The sequence below is a fragment of the Rana temporaria genome, chromosome 1, assembly GCF_905171775.1.
Source record: "Rana temporaria chromosome 1, aRanTem1.1, whole genome shotgun sequence".
Classification (NCBI taxonomy): Eukaryota; Metazoa; Chordata; class Amphibia; order Anura; family Ranidae; genus Rana; species Rana temporaria.
The window spans coordinates 39,415,035-39,432,867 of record NC_053489.1 but is presented as its reverse complement, the minus strand read 5'-3'; the positions used below and the strand labels follow the sequence as shown (position 1 = coordinate 39,432,867).

Sequence of the window (17,833 nt, the reverse complement as noted above, 5' to 3'; positions counted from 1 at the left end):
GCGTGGTGGTCCCCCCCCAAATTCCATATCAGGCCCTTCAGGTCTGGTATGGATATTAAGGGGAACCCTGCGTAATTAAAAAAAATAATGATGTGGAATCCCCCAAAACAATCCAAATGAGACCCTTCAGGTCTGGTATGGATTTTAAGGGGAACTCTGCGCCAAAATAAAAAAAAATGGCGTGGGGTCCCCCCAAAAATATATACCAGACCCTTTATCCGAGCACGCAACCTGGCAAGCCGCAGGAAAAGAGGGGGGGGGATGAGAGAGTGCCCCCCCTCCTAAACCATATGTGAATTGATAACGGGTACATTGTACCCCTATCATCTCACAAAAAAAGAAGTCTTTTATTAAAAATTTTAAAATTAAAAAGAAAAAAAAGTTTTCAGAGATGTAATCTACTCTCGATCTCCACTCTCAGTATCCAGCGATGGGTGATCTCCACTCTCCAGCGATGATATCCATTGAGGAACATGCACTATGCTGACTCCACCAGAGACACCCCGGGAATGACGCAGCGCTAGCCTGACAGCTCTTATGTAGCTGAGGGCGGGGCCACCCGTCACGTGACCCCGTCCCCCTCTGACACAAGGGGAAATGCCGGGCTTTCCCAGTGACGTGGTGGGTGGTTTCCGTTGCATCAGAGGGGGCGGGGTCACCCATCCACATCACTGGAAAAGCCAGTCAGAGGGGGCGGGGTCACGTGACGGGCGGCCCCGCCCTCAGCTACATAAGAGCTGTCAGGCTAGCGCTGCATCATTCCCGGGGTGTCTCCGGTGGAGTCAGGATCGTGTGCATGTTCCTCACTGGACATCATCGCTGGAGAGTGGAGATCATCCTTTGCTGGATAGCGAGAATGGATTCCATCATCGCCGGAGTGGAGATCGAGAGTAGATTACATCGCTGGAATCTTTTTTTATTTTTAATGAAGGACTTATAAAGCTGTCTCTGTGTGGTTTTTAACAATTTGACTCTTTTTTTTTTTTGTGTGTGAAATGATAGGGGTACAATGTCCCCGTTATCAATTCACATAGGGGGGGTGGGATCTGGGGGTCCCCTTTGTTAAAGGGGGCTTCCAGATTCCGAAAAGCCCCCCCCGCCCACAGACCCCCACAACCACCGGGCAAGGGTTGTGGGGATGAGGCCCTTGTCCCCAACAACATGGGGACAAGGTGCTTTGGGGGTCACAGACCCCCAAAGCATCCTCCCCATGTTGAGGGCATGTGGCCTGGTACGGTTCAGGAGGGGAGGGGGCACTCCCGTCCCCCCCTCTTTTCCTGCGGCCTGCCAGGTTGCATGCTCGGATAAAGGGTCCCCACGTTATTTTGTTAATCGACGTGGGGTTACCCTTAATATCCATACCAAACCTGAAGGGCCTAATATGGAATTTGGGGGGAACCCTACGTCATTTTATTTTTTCATTTTGGTTCCCTGCACAAAATGTAATTTCTGAAGGAAAAAAAAAGTAATTTAAAACTACTATTCATGAATTGTCAGTCCCGGCAATACAGATAAAAGTCATTGAAAAAAATGCCAGGGGTTCCCCTTAATATTCATACCAGACCCAAAGGGCCTGTTAATGGACTGGAGGGGGACCCCTTTCATTTTTTTCAATTACTTTTCTCTGTATTGCCGGGACCAACAATTCATGAACAGGCGCGAGTAGTTTTAAATGACATTTTGTGCAGGGACCCAAAATGAAAAAAAAATAAAAATTACGTAGGGTTCCCCCCAAATTCCATATTAGGCCCTTCAGGTGTGGTATGGATATTAAGGGTAACCCCACGTCATTTAACAAATTGACGTGGGGACCCTTTATCCAAGCATGCAACCTGGTAGGCCGCAGGAAAAGAGGGGGGATGAGAGAGCCCCCCCCCTCCTGAACCGTACCAGGCCACATGCCCTCAACATGGGGAGGATGCTTTGGGGGGCTGCGTCACGGGAAACATGCGCTACTTTACAGGCATACTTTAGACACCCCCCCAGGTACGAAATTTAAAGGAATATTTCCCTTTTATTGTTTCACTTTAAGCATTATTAAAATAACTTGCATATTAACCTTTAAAATTAACACTTTTGATTTTTCATGTTCAGTGTCCCATAGACTTTTGTTCGCGTGTTCGAATGAATTTTTTCCCTGTTCGCATGTTCTGGTGCGAACCGAACTGGGGGGTGTTCGGCTCATCCCTAGTCAGGAGAAGGGTACAAAAGAATTTCCAAGGCATTAGGTATACCATGGAACACAGTGAAGACAGGCATCATCAAGTGGAGAAAATATGGCACAACAGTGACATTCCCAAGAACTGGACATCCCTCCAAAATTGATGAAAATAAGAAAACTGGTCAGGGAGGCTGCCAAGAGGCCTACAACAACCATAAAGGACCTGCAGGAATATCTGGCAAGTACTGGCTGTGTGGTACATGTGACAACAATCTCCCGTATTCTTCATATGTCTGGGCTATGGGGTAGAGTGGCAAGATGGAAGCCTTTTCTTAAGAAAAACATCAAAGCCCGACTAAATTTTGCAAAAACACATCTGAAGTCTCCCAAAAGCATGTGGGAAAATGTGTTATGATCTGATGAAACCAAGAGTGAACTTTTAGCCCATAATTCCAAGAGATATGTTTGGTACACATCACCAAAAGAACATCAAACCCAACGTGAATCATGGTGGTGGCAGCATCTTGCTTTGGGGCTGTTTTTCTTCAGCTGGAACAGTAGAGGGAATGATGAACAGTTCCAAATACCAGTCAATATTGGCACAAAACCTTCAGGCTTCTGATAGAAAGCTGAACATGAAGGAGAACGTCACCTTTAAGCAGAAGAAGATTCAAGTTTTGGAATGGCCCAGCCAGAGTCCAGACCTGAATCCGATTGAAAATCTGTGGGTAGATCTGAAGAGGGCTGTGCACACGAGATGTCCTCGCAATCTGACAGATTTGGAGTGTTTTTGCAAAGAAGAGTGATGTGCTATGCTGATAGACTCCTACCCAAAAAGACTAAGTGCCCATTCACACCTAGGCGTATATACGCCTGAAGCGCGATGCCGCAGCAGCCCCTGATACGCTGGAGGGGTGAGTTTACATTGTCGGCTATGGAGATGGTTCACATCTCCACGCCGAACGCCGAAACGCCTGAAGCCCAAAACAAGTCCCGGACCTTTTTTTCCAGGCGGCTTTCGGCGTTCGGCCATAGCCGACAATGTTGATCACCCCTCCTGTGTATGTTACCGCGGCGTATTTTACCGCATTTTGTCACGGCAAATCGCGGGACAAAACGTTGCAATTTGTCGCGGTAAAATACGCCGCGTTGTAGTGTGAATGCAGCCTAACGGCGCGTACACAAGACCGTTTTTCAGGGTTGTAAAAAATTAAATTTTTAATAGTCTAGAAAAAAACGAAGTTTTTTTCAATCCGATCGCTAAAACAGCGTTGCCTACACACGATCGTGAAAAAAAAATGCTCTAGCAAAGCGCGGTGACGTACAACACGTACGACAGCACTATAAAGGGGAAGTTTCATGCGGTCTGTTACAGCGTGATGAATGTGCTTACTCCATTACGAACGGTAGTTTTACCAGAACAAGCGCTCCCGTCTCATAACTTGCTTCTGAGCATGCACGTTTTTTTCACGTCGTTAAAGCCCACACACAATCATTTTTTACAAAGTTAGAAACGACTAGAGGTCGACCGATATGGGTTTTTCTCTGGCCGATACCGATATTTCAAAATTGGGGCGGCCGATGGCCGATATTTTAGGCCGATTTTTTGCGGCCGATATTATTTTTTTTTTCATTATCTCAGAAAATCTAGGTTGGGGAGGAGGTTATTGTTTAGGGTGGAGAGGTAGAGTGCAGCCCATCAGTGCCCACCAATGCAGCCCACCAGCGTAGCCTATCAGTGTCCAACAGTGCCACCTCATTAGTGTCCACCAGTTCAGCCTGTCAGTGCAACCTCATCACTGCCTACCAGTTCAGCCCATTAGTGTCCATCAGTGCCACCTCATTACTGCCCACCAGTGCAGCCCATCAGTGCCACCTTATAATTATAAAAAAATAAAAAAATACAATCTTAGTCATTTTAAGGAGGGGGGTACAGAGAGGTGGTTGTGAAGGAGGGGGGTACAGAGAGGTGGTTGTGGAGGAGGGGGGTACAGAGAGGTGGTTGTGGAGGAGGGGGGTACAGAGTGGGCTGTAAAGCTACCTCTCTGTACCCGCCTCCTCCACAGCCACCTCTCTGTGTACCCGCCTCCTCCACAGCCATGTGTTGTGGAGAAAGTGGATGGTGCTGGGCGTGGGTGGGGATGCGTTGTGGAGAGGGGTGGATGGTGCTGGGCGTGGGTGGGGATGCGTTGTGGAAAAAGGTGGGTGGGAATGCGTTGTGGAGAGGGATGGATGGTGCTGGGCGTGGGTGGGGATGTGTTGTGGAGAGGGGTGGGTGGGGATGCATTGTGGAGTGGGATGTATGGTGCTTGGCGTGGGTGGGGATGTGTTGTGGAAAAAGGTGGGTGGGAATGCGTTGTGGAGAGGGATGGATGGTGCTGGGCGTGGGTGGGGATGTGTTGTGGAGAGGGGTGGGTGGGGATGCATTGTGGAGTGGGATGTATGGTGCTTGGCGTGGGTGGGGATGTGTTGTGGAGAGGGGTGGGGATGCATTGTGGAGTGGGATGGATGGTGCTTGGCGTGGGTGGGGATGTCTTGTGGAGAGGGGTGGGTGGGGATGCATTGTGGAGTGGGATGGATGGTGCTTGGCGTGGGTGGGGATGCTTTGTGGTGATGCGTTGTGGAGAGGGATGGATGGTGCTGGGTGCTGGGTGTGGATGTGTTGTGGAAAGGGATAGATGGTGCAGGGGATGCGTTAGAGAGGGATGGATGGTGCTGGGTGGGGATGAAGATGATTGTGTTGCATTGTGAAGATGGATGAGGATGACTCTGTGGGGATGAGAGTTACATTGTGAAGAGGATCTCCACAATGTAACTCTCATATCCACCCAGAGTCATCCTCATCCATTTTCTCAATGCCAGCCTGTCAACCTCAGCCAGGTTTCCCTTTAAACAGGAGTTTAAATAAAGTCTGCAGGGGGGGGGGGGGGGGCGCAGGTGAATGATTCATTTTTCACATGCTGCGGGAGCGGGACCCTGGTCAGTACTTCTGGCGGCCGCAAATCGGCCTGGCTTCCACAATAATCGGCCGATGCCGATTACTTAAAAACGGCCAAATATCGGCCGATATATCGGCCGAACGATATATCGGCCGACCGATATATCGGTCGACCTCTAGAAACGACAATGTTAAAAACGACGTGAAAAATTAGAGCATGTTCGAAATTTCGAATGCCCATTTTTTACATCGTGTAAAATGCTCTGAAGCCCACACACGGTCGTTTTTAATGACATTAAAAAAAAAACTTCATTTTTTACAACCCGAAAAACGGTCGTGTGTACGCGGCATGAGTGCTGTAATAAAATCAGAAGGTGCTTCAACAAAGTATTAGTTTAGGGGGTCCACACTTATGCAACTATATTATTATTATTTTTTATTTTTACTTCCTTCATCCTAAAAGATTTCAGTTTGATGTTCAATTGAGTTGTACAGTTTATAGGTCACATTAAAAGGTGGAAAAAAAATTCAGAAACTCGTTTATCATGGTCTCATTTTTTTACATCACAGAAACCCGACATTTTAACAGGGGTGTGTAGACTTTTTGGGCCAAATCTTCAAAGGAGATACGCAGGCGGAACTGCTGTTCAGCCTGCGTATCCCTGTGGCTATCTTTGGAAACGATCCTCAGAAGGATTTTTCCAAAGATAGTCAGAAGATCCGACATCTGTAAGACACTTACACTGTCGGATCTTAGGATGCAGTACTGCATCCGCCGCTGGGGGCATTTCGAGTCGAAATGCCGGCTAGCGTATGCAAATGAGTACTTAAGCAGATCCACAAAGCTTTTAAGCTTTGTGTTTTCTGCGTAAGTTACGATTTGCACGCGTTAAATTAGGGCTGGTTTTACAATGTGTAAAGTTAGTACACCATGTAAAACCAGACCTTTTTTTCGATCGCCGCAATTTTTTTTTAAATTTGAATTTTTTTTCCCGGCGCGTATTTTTTTTTTCACCCGTCGCAACTTTATTGTCCCGTCGCAATCCACAAAGCCCGGCGTAAATTACGTTCGCGTGCTGCACGTCGGGAAAAATGACGTCACACGCATGCGCAGTACGTCCGGCGCGGGAGCGCGCCTCATTTGAATAGGAATCGCCCCCTCGAGGAGACGACCACCTTGCGACGGAGGCACTTAAGTTACACGGCGTGTAATTTCTAGGTAAGTGCTTTGTGGATCGGGCACTTAGGTAGAAATTTAACGCCTGTGTAACTTAACTGCTGAAAGTTAAGTTAGGCAGCGTTTTTGAGAATTTGGCCCATTATATCCAGTGTATATGTGGCGGGATCATGTTCATACATACACACCTGTTCTAACTAGGATGCCCAACATTCCGGTGTTCTGTGCCCCTCCGATGTCATCCCTGGAGTCCTGTGTAGAGAAAGCAAAATGTTTTAATATGCATCTATGTTTATGTATTATTTGTGTTATGCCAGTTTTGGCCTTTGTACATCGCTGAGTGGAATGCATTTATTTGTGTATTGTTTATCATATATTCATTATGACTTGGACCATGGAGGGAAGGGATACAAACTGATCCCAAAAGTCCACACATACATACATACATATACACACACATATTATACATACACATATGTATACATACACACACATATACATACACACACACACACATATACATACACACACACATATACATATACATACACACACACATATACATATACATACACACACACATATTATACATACACACACACACACACACACACACATATTATACATACACACACACACATATTATACATACACACACATATTATACATACACACACACACATATTATACATACACACACACACACACACACACACACACATTATACATACACTCACACACATATTATACATACACACACACACATTATACATACACATATATATACATACACAGTCACACACACACACACACACATTATACATACACATATATATACATACACAGTCACACACACACGCTCCTAGGGCTTTGCACATAAGTGATGCCGTATCTGAAGAGCATTGTGTACAATGAGCTTTTTTTTTTTTAAGTGTTTGCAAAGCTTTTAACCAGCTTTGTTAAAGCCTTTAGACTTTTATCTAATCCCCCAGGGGGCCAAGTGCATATACCGCCAGTCTTGCTCTGCTCTGATCAGGGGCTCTGTTGCCGAGTAAAAGCTTCTCTTTATTGATGTTAATGCTGGCTGTAGCTCCACCTCAGTCTGAAGCCCAATTTCTGGGCGTTCCTGTGGGAGGAGATACGGTCAGCATTGAGCCCCCGTCTCTCAAAGAAAGCCATTCTTTTACCAATGAAAGAACAATCATCACCGTCCCCACAGGGCTTTTTGTTCATTTATAATCGTAAAACATCATTCATCATTGCAGGTCTGTGTGATGTATCTGCAGGTGCCCCGAAAATGTATAAGCAGACGCAGATAAAATTCACAGCACCCCAGTGCTGAATGGTCTTTTGCTTATTTTGAATGACTAGGCAATGTTCACTCACTTTCCCGACTATCTAAACTAATAGCCAGATTCAGAGAGAGTTATGCCGGCGTATCAGAAGATACACCGTCGTAACTCTGAATCTGCGCCGTCGTAAATTTAGGTGTATTCTCAAATTGAGATACACTTAAATCTAGCGAAGATACGACCGCCTTAGCTTTCTATTTAGGCCGGCCGCTAGGGGCGTGTACGCTGATTTATGCCTAGAATGCGTAAATCAGCGAGATACGCCTATTCACGAACGTACGCTTGCCCGTCGCAGTAACGATACGCCGTTTACGTAAGGCGTTTTCAGGCCTAAAGATATTCCACCAAAAAGATGGCGCAGCCAATGTTAAGTATGGACGTCGGAACCGCGTAAAATTTTAAAATGTTTACGTTGTTTGCGTAAGTCGTCCGTGAATGGGGCTGGGCGTAATTTACGTTCACGTCGAAACCAATGTCTTTGCGGCGTAATTTGGAGCATGCGCACTGGGATATGTCCACGGACGGCGCATGCGCCGTTCGTTAAAAACGTCAATCACGTCGGGTCACGATTCATTAGCATAAAACACGCCCACCTCTTCACAATTTGAATTAGGCGCGCTTAGGCCGGCACATTTACGCTACGCCGCCGTAACTTAGGACGCAAGTGCTTTGTGAATACAGCACTTGCCTCTCTAACTTACGGCGGCGTAGCGTAAATGAGATACGTTAGGCACGGATACCTGAATCCAGCTATAAATGTTCACTCACACCCGATGTGTCCATTTTGAGGGGTTGTCACCATCCCGAATTAAGTTCTTGGTTCTGCACATTATGAAGGACTCCCAATATCCCTGTGCTGAGTTCCCAGGTCTGTACACCTACTGTGCCCATTATGAGGGATTCCCACCATCCCTGTGCTGAGTTCTAAGATCTGTACACCTACTGTGCCCATTATGAGGGGTTCCCACCATCCCTGTGCTGAGTTCTCAGATCTGTACACCTACTGTGCCCATTATGAGGGGTTCCCACCATCCCTGTGCTGAGTTCTCAGATCTGTACACCTGCTGTGCCCATTATGAGGGGTTCCCACCATCCCTGTGCTGAGTTCCCGGGTCTGTACACCTGCTGTGCCCATTATGAGGGATTCCCACCATCCCTGTGCTGAGTTCCCAGGTCTGTACACCCGTTGTGCCCATTATGAGGGTTTCCCACCATCACTTTTGTTTTTGTATTAAAGAGAATGCAACAGAAGGAGCTGAGGCACATAGAGGTGGGTGGAAACTCCCAGGTGGACGGGAACAGAGTTGGGAATTATGGTCAGGAGTATCCAAGACACCTAAAAAGTTTGAGGCTGACTCCACCATGCTTTTACCTATAGCCAAAACATTTATTTTACAATTCAGGGGTACCTGGGACCCTCCAGCTGCCGCAGAACTACAAGTCCCATCATGACTCTGGCAGTCATTTTAACCGTCAGCCTTGCAATGCCTCATGGGAAATGTAGTTCCACAACTGCTGGAAGGCCCCAGATCGCCTACCCTCGTTTTAGATGGATCTTTAAAGCCTTACACAATCCTGCCTACTATGATCACACTCTCCATTAAGGATGAGCTCTGACGTGTTCGCATAGTACACGTGCAGAGCCCGCCAGGAAGTGTGCACGGCGCTGCGCTAATCGCAGTCAGGGAGACATTGTCCCGATGCTCGGCTGCAGGGATCGTGAAATGTCTCCCTAGCTGTGATTAGCGCAGCGTTGTGCACACTTCCTGGCGGGCTCTGCACGTGTACTATGCGAACACGTCAGAGCTCATCCTTACTCTCCATCAGTCTACGATGTGATTTCCCAGCCTCCAGGAGGAACACCATTTTCCTGCATTGTGCATATTCAGCACTTAGCTGTGAACTCTGATTGTGGAGGTAATGCCAAAAGTGACCACAAGAGGTCAGTGTTGTACTGCAGACTTTGAATTCTGCATTATGATGAATGGACTTCTATAATAAGAGGCAGTGGGAACAATTAGGATTCTCATAGCACTCAGCATGAAGGTGGCTATACACACAGTGATTTGTAACTGACCGAGGTACGAGATTACGTAAAACAAACAGATCAATACAATTCCACCACAGCCAATCAATGCAGCAGAGTGGGATTTAGCAGATTTAAATCAATCAGATTAGCCGCATCAGATCAACTCTCACACCTGTAACCAGAGCAATTTTTACATTGTTACATCACACGTCTGTTTTTTTTTTTGTTTTTTTTTTTTTAGATTAGTTAAAACTAGGGAGCTGCGGTGGCTCAACGCGATTGGCACTGTGCTGATAAGCCATTCACCTCTGCAGCTAGGGGTTCGGATCCCGGTCTCGGCTACATGTGAATTGAGTTTGGTGGTCTCAGCTCGGCTCCCGGTGGGTGTGCTATGCGAGGTAAGCCTGCGCTTAGTACGCCCACCCCCCTCCCACAAAAACCACCACACTTGCACGCACTCGAAATTGGGTTAACATGCACGCACTTTGACCACGCGGTCTCTAAAAAAAAGAGAGGCGAAGGACTAACAGGGCTGGTTGAGCGGGTAAATCCTCTCACTCCCTTATAGGGAGTCCCTCTGCCCCGTTGGGCTTCAAAGTGGAGCAGGTAGGGCGGGCTGTGTGGGAGGACCCCCTCACACACCCGCCATTGCCACCCGGGGCATGGAGAAAGGTGGCAGATTGCCTCTGGGGGAGGCCTGCCTACTCCCAACTTCTGCAGTCCGGCTCCTCTCTCGAGTACACGCACAAAATACACTAATGAAAAAAAAAAAAGAAAAAAAAAAAAAAAAAAAAAAAAAAAAAAAAAAAAAAGATTAGTTAAAACTAAGGTTGTCCCGATACCACTTTTTTGAGACCGAGTACAAGTACCGATACTTTTTTTCAAGTACTCGCCGATGCCGAATACCGATACTTTTTTTTTAATGTCATGTGGCAGTGGCAGTATTATTTTTTTTATTTTTATTTTTATTTTTTTGGGGGGGGGGGGGGGGGTTGTCAGTGTGTGTGTGTGTGTGTGTGTGTGTGTGTGTGTGTGTGTGTGTGTGTGTGTGTGTGTGTGTGTGTGTGGTGTTTTTTTTTTTTATTATTATTTATTGCAATTTTTTTTTCTTTTTTTAATTAGCCCTGTTGGGGGTCCTTAGAGAGATATCAGGGGTCCTGACCTCTGACATCTCCCCTTTAAGACAGCAGCATGGTACACGGGGGGGGGGGGGGAGAAGACAGCACGGTACACGGGGGGGGGGGGGAAGGCAGCACGGTACACGGGGGGGGGGGGGAGAAGGCAGCACGATACACGGGGGGGGGGGAGGCAGCATGGTACACGGGGGGGAGAAGGCAGCACGGTACACAGGGGGGAGAAGGCAGCACGGTACACAGGGGGGGAGAAGGCAGCACGGTACACAGGGGGGGAGAAGGCAGCACGGTACACAGGGGGGGAGAAGGCAGCACGGTACACAGGGGGGGAGAAGGCAGCACGGTACACGGGGGGGGAGAAGGCAGCACGGTACACAGGGGGGGAGAAGGCAGCACGGTACACGGGGGGGGAGAAGGCAGCACGGTACACGGGGGGGGGGGGGAAGGCAGCACGGTACACGGGGGGGGGGGGAAAGGCAGCATGGTACATGGGGGGGGGAGAAGGCAGCACGGTACACAGGGGGGAGAAGGCAGAACGGTACACGGGGGGGGGGGGAAGGCAGCACGGTACACGGGGGGGGGAGAAGGCAGCACGGTACACAGGGGGGGGGGGGAGAAGGCAGCACGGTACACGGGGGGGGGGGGGGGAAGGCAGCACAGTACACGGGGGGGAGAGGGCAGCATGGTACATGGGGGGGAAAAGGCAGCACGGTACACGGGGGGGGGGGGAGAAGGCAGCACGGTACACAGGTGGGGGGGGGGGAGAAGGCAGAACGGTACACGGGGGGAGGGGAGAAGGCAGCACGGTGTACGGGGGGGAGAAGGCAGCACGGTACACGGGTGGGGGGGGGGAGAAGGCAGCACGGTACACGGGGGGGAGAAGGCAGCATGGTACATGGGGGGGAATAGGCAGCACGGTACACAGGTGGGGGGGGAGAAGGCAGCACGGTACACAGGTGGGGGGGGAGAAGGCAGAATGGTACACGGGGGGGGGGGGAGAAGGCAGCACGGTGTACGGGGGGGGAGAAGGCAGCACGGTACACAGGTGGGGGGGGGGGAAGGCAGCACGGTACACAGGGGGGGGGGGAAGGCAGCACGGTACACGGGGGGGAGAGGGCAGCAAGGTACACGGGGGGGAGAAGGCAGCACGGTACACGGGGGGGGAGAAGGCAGCACGGTACACTGGTGGGGAGGGGAGAAGGCAGAACGGTACACGGGGGGGGGGGGGGGAGGCAGCACGGTACACAGGGGGGGGGGAAGGCAGCACGGTACACGGGGGGGAGAGGGCAGCATGGTACATGGGGGGGAAAAGGCAGCACGGTACACGGGGGGGGAGAAGGCAGCACGGTACACAGGTGGGGGGGGGGGGAGAAGGCAGAACGGTACACGGGGGGGGGGGGAGAAGGCAGCACGGTGTACGGGGGGGAGAAGGCAGCACGGTACACGGGTGGGGGGGGGGGGGAGAAGGCAGCACGGTACACAGGGGGGGGGGAGAAGGCAGCACGGTACACGGGGGGGAGAAGGCAGCATGGTACATGGGGGGGAATAGGCAGCACGGTACACAGGTGGGGGGAGAAGGCAGCACGGTACACAGGTGGGGGGGGGAGAAGGCAGAACGGTACACGGGGGGAGGGGGAGAAGGCAGCACGGTGTACGGGGGGGAGAAGGCAGCACGGTACACGGGGGGGGGGAGAAGGCAGCACGGTACACAGGGGGGGGGGAAGGCAGCACGGTACACGGGGGGGGGGAGAGGGCAGCACGGTACACAGGGGGGGGGGGGGGAAGGCAGAACGGTACACGGGGGGGGGGGGGAGAAGGCAGCACGGTGTACGGGGGGGAGAAGGCAGCACGGTACACGGGGGGGGGGGGGGAGAAGGCAGCACGGTACACAGGGGGGGGGGGAGAGGGCAGCACGGTACACGGGGGGGAGAAGGCAGCATGGTACATGGGGGGGAAAGGCAGCGCGGTACACAGGGGGGGGGGGGGAGAAGGCAGCATGGTACACGGGGGGAGAAGACTTGCAACTCCCCTGCCGCACAATCACCCTGACATGCCTAGGTATCGGGTGAAGCATCGGAGCATTTCCTCCGAGTACAAGTACTCAGGGAAATGCTCGGTATCGGGACATCCATAGTTAAAACCCTCAAAACATTATATATTATTGGTCTCACTCTGGTGTGTGCGGCGATATGTAACATGGGTATAACCCCAATTAACATTTACAATCGTAGGCACCCCTGACAAATGTATTTAAGTTCATACGAGTGTGTGGGGGTCTTAAACATTGTCTTTTTTTTGGGGGGGGGTTAAAGCTGAATTCCAGGAATTCGGAAACTTTGTAAAAAGAAAAAGGCACACTATGAGTTAAGTCCAAAGAGGTGCATGGCTACTGCTGAGCTTATTTCTTATTTGGATCCGACAGATTTATTGCTGTACCAGGAATTACACTCAAGACACTCTGGGCTGTGAGAGAGGTGAAAGGCATCTTGAACAGGAGAGTTGCTGCAGCTGCTATGCTCGCTCCACCTGCACATTCACTGAAGCCTTTGTATTATATGAACGCCTTCACAAAATACAAAGGCTTCTGTGAATGGGCAGCATAGCCCATAGCATAGTGTCATTTCCAGCACAGCAATAAACCTGTCAGTTATAAATAATAGAGCTAAGCCTAGGAGGTGTCATGCACCTTGCTGGTCTCAAATCACAGTGTGCCTTCATTTTTTTTTTACAAAGGAGCTTAAATAGCTTCCTTTACCTTAGTGCAGTCCTCCTTCACTTACCTCATCCTTCCATTTTTGCTTTTAAATGTCCTTATTTCTTCTGAGAAATCCTCACTTCCTGTTCTTCTGTCTGTAACTCCACACAGTAATGCAAGGCTTTCTCCCTGGTGTGGAGTGACATGCTCGCCCCCTCCCTTGGACTACAGGAGAGTCAGGACGCCCACTAAAACACAGTTCCTTTATCTATCTGCAGCGTACAGCAAATGGGCGTACATGTACGTCCCTTTACATTTGCCGCTGTGTGTGGGAGCGCCCCTGCCGCGAGCTCCGCGACCGTGCCCGCAGGACCCGCAAAATAGATGTCCGCCGGTGTCCCGCGATCAGGTCACGGAGAGGCAGAAAGGGGGGATGCCTGTTCTGCCTAGTGACAGGACACTAATCGTCTGCTCCCCGTCATCGGGAGAAGTGATCAGTGTCGTGTCACAGTAAGCCCCGCCCCCACACAGTTAGAATCACACCCTAGGACACACTTAATTCCTTGATCGCTCCCTAGTGGTTAACCCCTTCTCTGCCAGTGTCATTTACACAGTAATCAGTGCATTTTAATAGCACTGATCGCTGTATAAATGACAATGGTCCCAAAATATGTCGTAGTCAGAATCAAAATCGCTATCCCCTATTTTGTAGACGATATAACCAATCAATAAACACTTACTGCAATTTTTTTTTATCAAAAATATGTAGAAGAATACGTATCGGACTAAACCGGGAGGAAAAAAAAAATGTTGTATACATTTGAGGGATATTTATCATAGTAAAAAGTAGAAAATATTGCTTTTTTTTAAAAATTGTCGCTCTTTATTTGTTTATAGCGCAAAAAAAAACGCAGAGGTGATCAAATACCACCAAAAGAAAGCTCTATTTGTGGGGGAAAAAAAGGGATTTTTATTAACAGCTTACCTGTAAAATCCTTTTCTTGTAGTACATCACGGGACACAGAGCAGCATAGCCATTACATATGGGTTATATGGAGTACCTTCAGGTGATGGACACTGGCACTCTCCGACAGGAAGTTCCCTCCCTATATAACCCCCACCCATAGTGGGAGTACCTCAGTTTTGTAGCAAGCAATATGCATCCCAAAATTCCCCATAAGAGGGGTGGGAGCTCTGTGTCCCGTGATGTACTACAAGAAAAGGATTTTACAGGTAAGCTGTTAATAAAAATCCCTTTTTCTTTATCGTACATCACGGGACACAGAGCAGCATAGCCATTACATATGGGATGTCCCCAAGCAATGCTCCATGAGGGGAGGGAGACAACCAGAAAAAACCAAACAAGAGGTGCCACCGGACAAGAGGAGATTAAACTGCGGCCCGCAGTACCGCCTGCCCAAAGGCTGAATCAGCGTTCCTCCTAACGTCCATTTGATAAAATTTTGCAAATGTGTGGACAGATGACCAGGTTGCTGCCCTGCAGACCTGAGCCATAGGGACCTGGTGATACGCTGCCCAAGAGGCACTTATAGCTCTAGTGGAATGAGCCTTAACCGATAAGGGTGGACTCTTCCCCTTCAGGCCATAGGCCTGAATAATCGTCTGTCTAATCCACTTAGCAATAGTGGCCTTAGACGCTGCCTGGCCCTTCTTGGGCCCTTCCGGCAGAATGAATAAGACGTCCGTCTTACGAATCTGGGCTGTAGCTTCCAAGTAAATCTTTACAGCTCTAACTACATCCAAGGAATGTAGTAACCTCTCTTCCTTAGAAGAAGGCTTTGGAAAAAATGATGGAAGAATCACATCTTGATTAAGGTGAAAATTTGATACCACCTTAGGCAGGAAGGACGGAAGCGGCCGCAAAACGACCCTGTCCTTATGCAATAATAAATAAGGTGCCTTACATGACAAGGCTGCCAACTCCGACACCCTTCTGGCGGATGCCATGGCCACCAGAAACACTAGTTTCCTAGTCAAAAGGACCAAAGGAATCACGGACAAGGGCTCAAAGGGCTGCCTTTGCAAGGCCGATAGAACCAAATTTAGATCCCAAGGATACAGGGGAGCTTTAATCGGGGGATTCACCCGAATAACACCTTGTAAAAAGGATTTCATTAAGGAATGGGCAGCCAACGATCTCTGGAAGAAGACCGACAAGGCAGACACCTGCCCCTTGATTGTGCCGACCGCCAAACCTTTTTCCACTCCCAACTGTAAAAACTCCAGGATTCTCCCAATAGTATATCTGCGGGGATCCCATTTCCTGGTTTCACACCAGGTAATATAGGCCTTCCACACCCTATAGTATATTAACCTGGAAACTGGTTTTCTTGCGTTTATAAGGGTAGAAACGACCTGCCCTGAAAGGCCTCTGTTTCTGAGAATCAGGGACTCAGCCGCCAGGCCGTTAAATTTAGGGCCTGTAAGGCAGGGTGGTAGAATGGCCCTTGTGAGAGGAGGTCCGGACGTAGAGGGAGGACCCAAGGCTCCTCTACGGTCATCCTTTTTATCAAGGAGTACCAAGGTCTTCGGGGCCACGCTGGGGCCACTAGAATCGCTGGCTTGCGTTCCCTTTGAATTCTGTGAAGAAGACGGGGTAGCATCCGTATTGGAGGGAAGGCATAGATTAGCGCAAACTGATGCCAAGGACACACCAAGGCATCTGTCCCGCAGGCCAATGGATCCCTCGTTCGAGAGACAAAGTTTGCTACTTTGGCATTGAATCTGGACGCCATAATGTCCACCTCCGGAGTACCCCACTTCCGGCAAATGACCTGGAACACTTCGGGATGGAGGGACCACTCCCCTGGGGACATCTGTTGGCGGCTGAGGAAGTCCGCTTGCCAATTGTCCACCCCGGGGATAAAGATAGCTGAGATGCAGGGGACATGGGCTTCTGCCCATGAAAAGATCCGATCTACCTCCCTTTGGGCTGCCTGACTCCTGGTGCCACCCTGGTGGTTTATATAAGCTACGGCAGTGGCATTGTCGGATTGTACCCTTACTGGGGAGCCCTGCAGAACCTCCGTCCAGCCCAAAAGAGCCAACCGAGCTGCTCGGATCTCTAAGACATTTATGGGTAGGGCTGATTCTGCCCTTGACCATTTCCCCTGTAGGGTTAAATCGTCTAGGACTGCACCCCAACCTGATAGGCTGGCGTCCGTGGTTACTATCCTCCATGAGGGGGGATTGAACGATCTTCCTTTCAGAAGATTTTTTGTGACTAGCCACCAACACAGGCTCTGCCTTACCGCATAGGGAAGGGAAATGGGAAGATCCAAGGCCTGGAGTCTTTTGTCCCAGGCCGCGAGAATTGCTCTCTGTAGTCTCCGAGAATGGATCTGGGCATAGGGCACTGCCTCGAAGGTGGCCACTAGCTTTCCCAACAGGCGCATGCAGAGGCGTATAGATGGCCTTGTGCTGCTTAGGACTATGTGGATTAACTCCCTTATCGAGTCCACTCTGGACTGGGGCAGGAAGATCCGTTGTTGTCTTGTATCTAAAATCAGACCTAGATACTCCAACCTTCTTGTGGGCTGTAAAGCCGATTTGTCCCGGTTTAGAACCCAACCCAGGGACTCTAGGCAGTTTACTGCTAGCAACACTGCCCGATTTAGACCGGCCGCTGAGTGGTCGACTACCAGAAGATCGTCTAGGTAGGCCATGATCAGAATGCCCTGTTCCCTTAGGATGGCTAATACGGGGGCCAGGATCTTCGTAAAAACCCGAGGGGCCGTGGCTAGTCCGAACGGAAGAGCCACGAACTGATAATGCCGATAGTTTAGGGCAAAACGCAGATACCTGTAATGGCCTGGGAAAATCGGAACGTGCAGGTATGCGTCCTTTATATCGATGGAGGCCAAGAACTCCTTTCCTTGGAGGGCGGCCACCACCGAACGAATGGACTCCATTCGAAAAGACCGGACTCTTAAAAAGCGGTTTAATAACTTTAGGTCCAGAATAGGCCTGACGTCGCCGTTTGGCTTCGGGACAACGAAGAGGTTTGAGTAAAACCCTTGTCCTTGCTCCCCTGCTGGTACTTCCATAATCACTCCTTGAGATAGGAGTCGCTCTAGGGCGGACAGAAGCGATGCCTGTCTCTGAGGGTCGCCTGGAAGTCTTGACATTTGAAAGTGAGGAGGGGGGAACTCCCGAAACTCCAGCTTGTACCCCTGAGTTACTGAGGACAGAACCCATTGGTCGGTAACTTGGGCCCCCCACAACTCCGAGAACAACCGGAGTCTTCCCCCCACTCGAGAGAGTGGGGGCGCCCCTTCACAAGGCTGCCTTAGGGGCAGCCTTAACCGGCTTACGGTTCCACGGTCTC

The 17,833-nt window shown here is 49.8% G+C and overlaps 1 protein-coding gene across 1 annotated transcript in view; it reads right to left on the bottom strand.

Moving 5' to 3' along the window:
- Positions 1 to 17,833, bottom strand: part of HDHD2 (haloacid dehalogenase like hydrolase domain containing 2) — a 101,294-nt gene that overhangs the window by 10,863 nt on the left and 72,598 nt on the right. Inside the window, exon 6 of the mRNA XM_040336711.1 lies at positions 6,465 to 6,528. Within this exon, the coding sequence (XP_040192645.1) occupies positions 6,465 to 6,528 (64 nt within the window). The remainder of the gene's footprint in view (positions 1 to 6,464; positions 6,529 to 17,833) is intronic.